Source organism: Thunnus thynnus, chromosome 20, assembly GCF_963924715.1.
Source record: "Thunnus thynnus chromosome 20, fThuThy2.1, whole genome shotgun sequence".
Lineage (NCBI taxonomy): Eukaryota > Metazoa > Chordata > Actinopteri > Scombriformes > Scombridae > Thunnus > Thunnus thynnus.
The window spans coordinates 11,884,928-11,896,965 of NC_089536.1; the positions used below are offsets into that span (position 1 = coordinate 11,884,928).

General features: G+C 41.2%; 1 protein-coding gene across 3 annotated transcripts in view; it reads left to right on the top strand.

Annotated features, from left to right (window-relative positions):
• LOC137171502 (zinc finger MIZ domain-containing protein 1-like) overlaps nucleotides 1–12,038 on the top strand; it is a 117,408-nt gene that overhangs the window by 81,093 nt on the left and 24,277 nt on the right. For 2 of the 3 annotated variants that reach the window (XM_067575455.1, XM_067575456.1), the window contains exons 4-5: nucleotides 582–695; nucleotides 4,681–4,786. In XM_067575455.1, the coding sequence (XP_067431556.1) occupies nucleotides 582–695; nucleotides 4,681–4,786 (220 nt within the window). Of the gene's footprint in view, nucleotides 1–581; nucleotides 696–4,680; nucleotides 4,787–11,072; nucleotides 11,183–12,038 lie in introns of those variants that run through there. The other variant, XM_067575457.1, reaches the window with a different exon arrangement.

Genomic DNA, 12,038 nt, shown 5'->3' on the forward strand with positions numbered 1-12,038 from the left:
ACCCTCAATGCTTTTAATTATTCATCATTTTGTTGGTGCAGCCCTCATTTTGGTGACAGCTTTGATATAAATTTTCTCACTCACTAGTCAGTCCATCCTCTTTTTTCATCTTTTATATGGGTTCACAAGGGCAGCAAACTAAGCAGGTAATCCAACCACATTCTCCACACGTGTTTATTATAGATTAACGTCTTTCTATTTAGATATAGAAGTCAGATATTTAGAATTGTTTTAAAATTTTTATCTGGGGTGTAGCATTGGCTTAGTCAGGCCAGGACCATTATGGAAACAAGTTATGACAATGTGTTGATTTTTTTATCCTGTCTCATACTTTTTTTTACTATTACTATTTTAAAATAAGAACATTTTCTGTACATAACCCACACTCAATGATAGAATAAAACCAAACCAAACCTCCAGCCCCTTCTGATTCTGCTATTACTATGCTAATCCGTTATCCACAAATAAATAAATGAGTAACTTGTATTTATATCTGATAATATAATTGCTAGTCATTTTTTGTGACCTTTGAATGGTGCTAGACTCTAATGTATTCCAAATCTTTCCTTCTTTCTCTCTAGCACTTACAAAATCCAGCAAATTTCCAAACAGCAGCAACTGAGCTGCTGGACTGGTGTGGCGACCCACGAGCCTTCCAGCGCCCCTTCGAGCAAAGCCTGATGGGATGCCTAACGGTAAGTCGGCAGTCACAAACCCCCCCCCCACCTCCCCACCATCACCATCACTGGACAGTCTCACACTCAAGGGTTCAAGGACAAGGAAAGGGCCGGTGAAACAACTGCTGCATTGGCTCTTTCCATAACTCCCTTAGGGATATGAGAGAGCTAATGTTTAGCTGCCTGATCTTCACTGAGGTCGCTGGAAAATAAAAAGCAGTTTACGCTGTAAAAATGACTGAGATTCAGTCACCTTTCAGTGACTTCAGTTACAGTTTGTGCTGTGGCTCATGAAATCAGCACACTGGAACACTAAAAGGACGAGCGCAATAATGTCCTCAAACCACAAAGCAATCAGTGCAGTTATAAGGAAATATGGTTTCAAAGCTATTAATTCCCCTACTGAAATGCCTAGGGGCTTTTGATTAATTGAATAATTAGCATCCCATGACAGGTGAAAAAAAGACTTGACTGTTTTGAGAGGTATACTGTAAACAAAGAAAAGATTTTGGTGAAATTGGCAAAAACGCATTAAAATAATTTACAAGAAGGTTTGCATATTCTGACTGGATCTAATCAGACACAGAAGGCAGAGCTGTTTGTCTACGATGTTCCAGCAAACTGTCAAAAGTGGTAAATACTCACTTGTATCTGGAAGAGTCCCTTACAACCCTTAAAGGAATACCCCACAAGAAATCTCTTTTGTATATCAAACACTAACCCAACACTGCAAGGTTGAAAGGTAGCTCTGAAATGTTTGTAGTTTGCTCCTGACAGCAGTCAGCTTAGATTCAAAAAAGTACCAAAATGTCTATAAAACTTCTCTACAAACTTCTCAAACCACTCCTAATTTACGTCTTCACCCAGCCAAGCCTCCTAAACCCAAAACATGGACACATACACAGCTTCTGTTTGTTGCTAGCATGTGTAGCATGTAAATGTATGTGTAGCATGTGTAGCAGCAAATGAAAGCTATATGTATTTAGCCATATTTTGGTATATTTTTGCCAAAAATATCTGCATCTGAAACATACTGAGGGCTTAATACACAGCTTCCCTGTGTGCAGTGTTTACCTTTGTTCAATGATAAAACAGCAAACCGTGTTAGCGACAAACAGAAGCTATATAGCAATTGGTGAAAATCGTGTTTGGAACATAACAGCTATACAGATAGAGGAAAAGTGGATTAAGCTGCAGGAGTAGTGGTTATGAGAACTTTCTTTGGATGTTTTGATACTTTTCAGAGCCACATTTCAGGCTTAAAAGTCGTGAGTGTTTGACACAAGATACATTTGTAGTATTCTGAACTATTCTGTTCTCAATGCAAGACAGGAGAGGTACTATATGAAGGAATTGTTCATCATCCTCTTAGAAATTTGGGGCCAAACAATAGAAGATAGACAGTCAGGTAGAGAAATGGATGGACTGCGGATCTCACTTGTCACCTTGAGCCCTACTGTGCTTTAACATGCTCATTTCCATACTGCCTCCAGCAGTAGATATGAGATACGCATAGCTCCTGTTGGGTGCAATTTGTAACCCCGCCAAGCAAGCGTGGTTACACCAGGCAAGAGATTTGTACTCGAGCACCACAGTGAAACCGCTGTGACACATCCCCCCATTCAAGTGATTGTTTGTGTTACTGCTTTAATGTGCAGCAGCAGGTGCCTTTTCCTCCATTTCGCCAATTCAATTTGTTTCCTGCCGTGAAAATCTCAAGGCTTTTCCTTTTAGTTTATGGGTTGTATAGACCTTAGCCTGAGCCACACTGAGAGGGAGCGATGTGATTGTGAAATTACCCGATCTCAGACTGTAATGGTAAACACTTCACCCTGTTGCCCGTTGCATGTTTGTATCGCACTGCTGCCGCAACGTTGGCATTTGGTGATGTCAGGCAGGTGGCTACATACACTGCAAAAAAATCACTTCAACAAACAAGCTAAATGTGAAATCAAGATAAATTTGCTGAGGTACCAAACAAAACTGTGTCAGTGGACACAATTTAAGATAAAGGTGCTTGAAACTTATTTGTCTTTTAATTGAGCTCAGTTTAGGAGTTAATTAGACATTGATTCAGCTATGATATCTTATTTTTGAATGATTCAATTGTTTTGTTACCATAGATAGATTATTCTCAAGCACCACTTGTGTTTAATTATAATTGTTTCAAGGTAACTTAGTGCAATGTTCAGACTATTTTTCAGCCAGAACTGGCAAGAAACAAGTCTTAAAACTAGATTGTGTGGATGTCACACTAATATCCCAAACATAAATTAAGAGAAATCAATATGGTTTTGCTTATCTAAAAAACAAACCCAATCTTAAAATTAGGCAAGACAAGTAAAACACTACAAATTTTGTGTGAGCCTGCGTGTGTTACAACCCTCCAGTGACGACTTTTGCCATCATAAAGAAGCAGATGTGTGTCTTATTTCATGTCATTAACTCAAACTAAACTAAGCTGAAAAGACAAATATTTTAAAACTTTAAACCGGAGAATGATGTATATCAAGTGTTGAATGTAAAGGCATATGTTTGGCTTATGGTTGACAATCCACCACAATTCCACCGGCTGTGCACAATTAAGGTCCTGAAATTAGAACTACTTGTTGAAACTTCTTACACTAGAATTACCAGTTAGGAAAATGTCCCTCACATGTTTAGATTCTAATTAGACAGCCTATACTCATATATCTTCTTCTTAATGGGGGATTCCTATAAATAAAGGCCAGATATACATACTTTGTTTTGGTGTCACGTCAAGACTATACTTACCGAAGATAATGATACGGTGCGGGGAGCAGTGTTCAGCTGTACTACCTCAGGGCTTGACTTGAACTTCGGAGAGTGACAGCAGGACTGCAGCTATGAAAAGCCAGGGAGAGGGAAGAATCCGTCTCAAGTGATGCACATTGGTTCACACAGGTCTTAGTATGTCCTGAAGGACTAAATGTCTTGAGCGGGTCTCTTTGAGCTGCTAATGGCAATGGTAAATCAAAGCAACGTGTGCCACATAAGGGCCATTTACATCGTGTCCTGTGGCATGTGGATGTTGCTCTTAATGTTTCCTCTCAGTCGGCATCGCAGCACAAGAGGCCACATTTTCTCTTCACCTTGCTGTTCTCCAACTCATATGGAACTGATAAGCATGTAGTGACTTTATCCTTTAAGTTGAACCGGACCTTTGATGCTGCCAAACTACACTCTTATGTAACAGTCAGAATCTGAGAAAATGTTGAGTCCTTTGATGTGTTTAACTACCAAGGTGGCCCTGTACTGAATATGTTAACGAATCTGTGGATGAATTAAAAATGAATAACCATGTCAGAGTAATGTTATTACTTTGGTCTAAGAAATTATGTATTCAGAACTGATTATTTGTCTGTGAATTGGCGAGCAGGATGTCTAAAAACCTTGATCACAGATTTCAATAGAATTTGGTAAAATAAAAACAAATTTGAGATGAAACAAAGAACTGATGAGGTTTTGGTGCATATGTAAAAAAAATATTGTTTTAAAAAGTATTTTCTGAAATTGTTTAGAAAAATGGCATTTTTGAACATTTTTGGGGAAAAAATAGGCAAATTATATCTGTCTCTATGTGTATTTCAACACAGATCCATGTGCAGATGCAAATTAATTTTTTTTTAACATTTTCTGTTCTGAAAATAAAGTAACACATCTAAATGATTGTGTAGCCTTGGAAGAGGTATGCGCTCTGTGAGCACTTTCTAGTTATCGCTTCTGTTATTTAGCTGATAATGAAATTGGCATTCTTGTGACCTTCTATGAGTGGAGTTTTTGTTACTTTTTTTAATAAAAATGATGTCAAGTCCATACAGCTTAATTAATATCTTAATTCAAAAATGTGCTTAATCTACTACTACTACTACTTATCTTACAAAGATCCTCTCATTTAGTTATTTTCTCTGTCGAAATTAATTTTGGACCATAATGAATATCTGCTATTGTCCTGACTGAGTTCAGTTTGTGTCGTGTTCAGGTGGTCAGCCGTGTAGCAGCACAGCAGGGCTTCGACTTGGACCTGGGTTACCGGCTCCTGGCTGTGTGCGCTGCCAACAGGGACAAGTTCACTCCAAAATCAGCAGGTAAGACCAGAGTTTTCTCAACCGCCGTCTCAGGCCATCTGGCCATGCTGGCCTACATGGGCTCAAAGTTCCTGTTTGCATTCTTGGCAGCATTTCATGATACCCACCCATTGCTACTAGAAAGTAGAAGAACCTGGTACTACTGAAAAGTACACCTAACTGCGTTAAACACCATTTTAAGTACATCAAATGGTCACTCCATGTTTAAAGTTATGTCTGACCTCTTGAGTTGCTTGTACAAATTATTTATTTGTTCATTGTAGACATTAAATTATATTTTTTATGGTTTTCTGCACAATAAACAGTCCAACCATCTCTTTTTGTTTTTGTTTTCAACAACAATGGTGATGCAAAATACCGTTTCCTTTTTCAATCTCACTCAAGAATTGAGTATTACCCGATAACATACAGTAGCAGTCAACAGTTTGGCCACACCTTCCCACTTGAATGAGAAAGTGTGTCCAAACATTTGACTGGAACAACATGCTTAAACTTTCACTTTTTCATGTCACATCTCACTACCAAACTTGTTCACAACATGGAGAACTACATCTCGATTTATTTTCTTCGCTAGAGTTTTAGACAAAGTGCGTACAGCAGAATGTTCCATTTGTCACATGCGACAAAAAACTACTGTATCAGTGATGATGAGTTCCTGTTTTCATACAGCACCATCACCTCGGTACAGTGATGGATTATTTGGACAGATGTAGACTGCTAAATGTTGTTATCAAGCTGGCAAAAAAGCATGCTGAAGCACAGTGGGAATGAAGACGTATAGGCTGTCAGCAGCTCGCAGATAACAGGAATATTTTGTGCTCCTTTACGGTTTTTGATTTGTGGTTTCCACCTGTCTTGGGTTACGAGGAAAGCGGGATTGTGCAATTGCTTCTGTGTGCTCGGCCTCTCCGCTGAGCTGCCTTAAGCCGACTAGGACATGAAAGTCAGACCCACATGTTGTTTAAATTTTCACTTTGTTTGCCTTTTCTGATTTATGGTGTTCATGGTTTTATATGTGGTTATATGAGGCTTCAAATCATGCGATGTCACTCTTGTGTCAGCCACGGGAGGGGAATCGCTGTCTGCAATTAACTTACACCGCCAAATGTTCTAATTCTACTTAATGCTAAATCAAATCTAAGGCCCTACTTTACGGGCTTAGATAAGATTGCCAATTGATTCTCTGTCTAAATAATTTCCTGCAACAGTAGTCATTTGGAAAGCGGCAAGTACTCGAGTCTAGGCAGCATCCCAAAGTGCATTTCATGGACAATTATGTACCTGTATATGCATGGATATTTTGAGAGGAGAGGCCTGTAGAGAGAGAGAGAGAGAGAGTCAATGGACACCACTGTAGAGGCTCTGCATTCTCCTGCAAAGCTCCCAGAAGCTCTAGAGTGGAGGCCCCAGTCGAGGAGGTTGTTAAGGCGGAAAGAAAGCCTTCTCTGGCAGCCAGGGAGATGGCTCTTAAACGACACTCCCCCCAGGGCCCCAGGGGCAGGACCCACTCCCCGACATCCAGCAGGGCCGTTGCCGAGCGACGGGGGAAGGGAGTGAGTCACATTATGTGGCCAGGATGGTGGCAGCAGGTCAGCCATCCAACACCAGAGACAGACGAGTCAGTGTCTGCCCTTCACTGAGGAGCCTATTAGAAGCCTGGAACAAATCTGAAAAAGCAAGATGGGTTCTGTGTAGGAGTACATGGGAAGAGGTGAAGTTTTAATTGAATACTGTGTCCCCTGCATGATGTTGCTTTGACAAAAATTCACTTAGCCAAATCTGCCAGTTTTCTTGGATGTGATCCAAGCTAAACTCCAATTTCTGCTCAGAGCAGAAAGTCCTTTTCAAATTCTCAGCTCAGTCATAAATACGACAGTCTGTCGTTTGTTGCGTGACAAGCTTTTTTTATTGTTCTGGATAAAGACAGAGAGAAACTGTTCCACCTCTTGTTTGTTCCCTATCTCTGGCTCGTGTAGCCCAAACCCTGGGAGTTTTCTTAAAAGAAAAAAGTGTCCTGGGAGCATTTGAAGCCAAATCTTGTTTTCATAACCACTGGCCTGCTCACATCATGCATCTTGTAATCTCCTCTGAAAATCTATGTTGAAAGTGGGAGTAAAAAAAAAAGCAAGCTATCTGGCAGTTAAGAGCGGTTCTGTCTGCCACAGAGGACATTAGGTCAATGGATGAGCACTAATAAGTAAATCAGATTTGGTGTCCCATTTTAACCAGGACTAACTTGTCGTCGAGATGTCTTGGCTCTGACACACGGCTTGGTCGAGCTATTACATTTCTGTTATGTCATCTAAATTCCTCTCCCGAACATGGGAGAAAATTGAGGGGGGAAATTGTGCTGAGGGGAGGGCAGAGCTGATTTCAGCAGTAGAAAATCAATGTTCACAGCCAACTTACAGCTGAAACAGATTGTAGCTTTGACAAATGAATTCATCATGAAGTGCCTCCAATGGTTTAAGGCTGCAGTTTGTTAATTTTTTTTTGGTAAGAAAAAGCTTAAAGTGCAAAACTCAAAGAAATACACCTTGATCAAAATGACACTGACAATATGTATCTTCTTGCCGCAGGAAAAGTTCATTATTGCCTCCTATTGATTTAATCAGTTAACATATCTGAATTATAGTGAAGTGAGTGGTTCAGAGGTTTAGATCATGTTTGTTGTAACTTGGAATCAGCTTAATTGCTTTTCTGCAGCTGACTAGAAAAGGTGAACTCTGCATAAAGTGTGGTTTGGTGAATTGTACAACTGATCCCTTTAATGGATGTACTCAGGGGGATCGGCCAGTTGTAGTCCTTTTGCCTTTTTGCAAACGGCCCACAATGCACATAGAGTGCTGGGGGGAGGGGCATCTGTCTGCCAGTAGTGACCTCTTTGTGAATGAGATTAGCCTGCTCTATTAATCTGTGATTACTTGGACTGTCTTACCGCAGGGCGAAGCCACGCACGTGGAGCTTTGGTGACATCAAAGTAAGGAGATCACTCACTCGGTGTGGATAAACTCATCAGGGCCTCCCCTCTTTCTGTCCATCACCGGGTATATATTACAAGCCTGTTTCATCAGTGTCACACCCCTCCTGCACGGCCGCAGTGGTTCAGTCTCGTCCGAGAGTGTCGACAAAACGCTTAATCACGTTTTTTCGTCCGAGCGGGTCAGAGTGGCACATTCCCAATCGTTTGCGCCTCAGCAAGCTCTTGGAATTCCTCCGCTCTAAAGAGTGAAAGGAGGCACCAACTTATAAGAGGGGGCACCAGTCGAAGTTTTTCAGCTCCTCGAGCCGTTCATTCTCTCATGTAACAAACGCCTGGTAAACCAGCTATTCAGCAGATAATTAGTTGGGCTTCAGCTCTCGCTCTGTCAGGCTAGTTTGTCTCTACACTTGTTTTACACATGCAGGGCCATTTGATCATTAGACAGTGTGGGTTGTAGTTAACAGTGTCAGCATGATTAAAATATCTAGGCAACACAGTTTTTGTCCGTGGTTTCACCTTGTTTAGTTGTTTTGGCAGTGGGAGTTTTTACAGTGGGACTCCAGAAACTGATATCTCATTTTTGCAACCAGTTCATGCATGACGTGCAGGACCCAGTTTAGGAGGAGATGATGCATTTGTTCACACTTGTGGATAAAGATTAGGCAACTGTTTCATACCATATAAATCTATAAATTTACCTAGAATATTCATCTTTACAGTCATTCAAGTTAATGTCAATTTTGTTTAGACAACCCAAAATCAAAAAGTTTGTCTCAAGAGGGCTCAACATATGATACCCAATATCCTTAAACACTTTGAGTAAGGAAAAACTCCACACTTAGATCTTACAGAAATTCTCACTTGGAAAAAAAAATGACTCTTAAGGTTAAGATGAACATTTTTCAAGTGTGCGGTGAAGCTTTTACACTTCCACTGAAGTGGTTGAATTCTTTAGTACGCTAGAGTGCAAATCTAATATAAATTTCCCTCTAAACTGTAGTTTTAAGTGCTGATTATAGAGCAGATTTTTACGGTGCCTTACAGTGAAGTGGTGCTTAAGACACAGAGGTCAGACATGTTGTCATGTGTGGAAAGGTCTGCGATTTTGCACACAATACAGAGGTCGGATACACACACATGGGCCTGCAAGGCTGTAATTTCCCACCCCAAAGCTTTCCACACCAAAATGTTTTTTCTCTCCACTTGGTGTGCTTCAACATATAGTTTAGCTGTGGCTTTTCCTAAATAGAGAATAACACAGAAGTCTGAAAACACTGTTGGTGGCCGAGACTGTCAGACACAGTCAGATTAAATTGAAGACTGTAACAAATAAACACGCATTAACTAATCAGATTTAAATGCAGATTATAGACATAATTGAATGTAAGCTTTATTTCAGAGAACGATGAAGCAGCCACGGTTCCTCAGGTGGTGTCTGCTATTATTTTCATCCAAGAACTGAAACCCAGTCACTTCACCCACTGTGTAAAATTATAACTCTGTATTAAGTCTTGTCAAATCTAAATCTTCTCAGATGGAGCTCCATACACACTCCTTTAAACATTACAATCATTATGGGTCTATACTATTATTTACACGTTAAATAGTGCACCACAAAAACAGACTTCAGGCTTCTTTTTTTGACATTTTTGACATTATTTTACAGTTTGAAAGTGCAGAGACAGGAAGCAGAGATAGAGAGAGCGGTATGACTTGCAACAAAGGTCACTGGCTAGAATTAAGCAGCAGACATGATGGTTATGTGGTTTGCGTCTTAACCAGTAGGCTACAGGGGGGCCCCAGAAGTAGATTTGAACTCAAACGAGTTCCACGCTTATTGTTATCCATCAAACTTAAATTCATAGACAAGATCTTAAAAAAATCTGAAAAACTCTGGATTTTTTCTTTAAAACAAACTTTTTGTACTATATGACAGTATCTCATGTATATTCTGTATATTTCTAATCTGTTTTCTCCTAAGATTAATCACTCTGTTCAAACCCAAGATGCTGCATATTTATGGCTGCACCATTAAATCAAATGCAAATATTTCTACTGTAGATGTCTTGTGCATTAGTTTATACCCATTTCTCCAAAACATCAGTGCAGTACATTTAATATCTTTGGAAACTTTTGGGTCTCTACTTGAATTTAAAACAAAATTCTGAGGATTTCAACAAAGCTTAGCTGCAACACATGGGATTGTACAGATGGACCGAGGTTAAAGGCTTATGGAAGTATATGCACTGGATTCTTGTCACAGAGGCTATAAATCTACACTCTGTGCACTTTGGACAATTTCAGCGTTTTACACTGCATGGTCAAGTGAAGTCTTCCAGCCAGCCATGATTGATGTGTTAACTTGCAGTAGGGGTGCCAGGCTGTAAGTCACCCACCGTGCACTTAGCTGATAGTAAATACCAAGAGAGCAAATACAGACAGGAGAAACCAGAGATAAGAGCTGTTGAGCATGTCTGTCTTTCCTCCCTTGTAGTTACAGCGGTTATTATGTCTATGGCAGCACGATGTGATTGGTAGCATCTTCCGCCACTCCATAAGGCTCTGTAATCTGCGGTGCTGAAGAATCGGATGTTTGCATATTAAAATTAATTTACATTGTACCTTATGTCTCTAATTAAATACTTATTACTGTGTTTAAACCACAGATCAGTTGCACTAATTTGACACCTGAATTGACTTGCTGCTGGTGAGCACAAGTATTTTTATTTGCGGGATGACAATAGATGCTCCAGACTGCCTCAGGTGGTGTGTCTACCCACAGTTTACATGTTTTATAGGTGTGTAATTATTTATCCAAAAGCTTACTCGGGCTCATGTGCTCTGAAAGACAAATGTGGTCTAATTGGCCCCTCCTTCTCTGATTCCAACCCTCTGCGCATCAGGAAGCCACAATACCCAGCCTCCTCCTCCTCCTCCTCCTCCTCCTCCTCCTCCATGCCCCTTAATTACAATGACTATTTTGATGGATTAAGTCAACTGTATGCAAAGACAAGGTTTGGGGGCTGAAATCACTGCTCAGTGTACCCACCTGAATCATTTCTATCGCCACTTTTCTGCAGCATCTCCCTCACAACAAATGTTGCTTTAAATGAATTGATTGAGGCTTCTTTTACTCGTTGCTCTGGACCCGGGCCAAGATACAGGCTGTCTAGCACATTAGGCACCACCCCCCTTTGCAAGTTTGAAATGTGAGCTGCCTGCATTTTTTTTTCCTCTCCTCTCCTCTCCTCCCTCCCTCCTCCCCTCCCCTCCCCTCCCCTCCCTCCCCTCCCTCTCTCCCTTCTGGCGAAGTGGCTGTGGCTGCTTCTGTGTGATGTGTGTATTGGGAGAGCAAGCAATGGATCACTAGACAGAAAAAGAAGATACATCAATAACAGCTGCATACATCCGAGGTGAGGAGATAAGCATTTGGTTCTCTCTCTCTCTCTCCCTCTCTGCCTGTCCTCCCACCCCCTCTCTCTCTCTCTGTCACCCCCCATCCCTCCCCCCCTCCCTGTCTTTAACCCTTTACTGCTGCAGAAGCCGGCTCCTAATTTTGCTAAATTATTTGTGACGATACGTACCTTTCTTTTTCTCTGACCACAAACGGGCGTCCTCCTCTGCTCCTTGTGGTTGTTAGTGCCGTATGAAGTTTCTCTTTTTTTTCTTTTTTCTTTTTTTTTTTTTTACAGCTTATCCCTCTTTTCCCTCTCATTGTCTCTGGGGTATTTGTTGCTTGAGTGCAAAGAAGCCGGTGGCAAGTACAGCAGGAGCCCATTAGCAATGACTCCATCTGTGATTGGTTTTGCCTGCGAAACAGAGAGAGCAGCCATGAATAATTGATGTGTATTGTGCAGTCAGTCACTGGACACGCAGGGAGAGAGGAGAGGAAAACAGAGAGAAGCTGCTGCCCTGAGACACCAAGGGAAACGAGGGGAAAGAGGGAGGGAGGGGTGGGGGGGGGAAGAATGTTACAGAGAAGAGAGGAAGGTGGGAGGGATAGAGAGACACAGAGAAAGAGCTTTAAAATAGCTGCTGGCTTCAGTAGTGCAGAGATTAAGGCTGCCCTGTATCGCCTTCGCCTTTGTTCTGCTGTTGCAGATTCGTTTCTAGACACATGGGTCCCCCTTTTTTCTGTGCAGTGAAGAGTGAGAAATAAGCAGGGACATTGCTGGAGTTAGCCTGGTTGAAATGCTGGTGGCATTTTAGACATGGGAGGGAGAGTCTTCACTGCTGTGAATAGTACAGATCTGCGAAGCTGTGAACTGT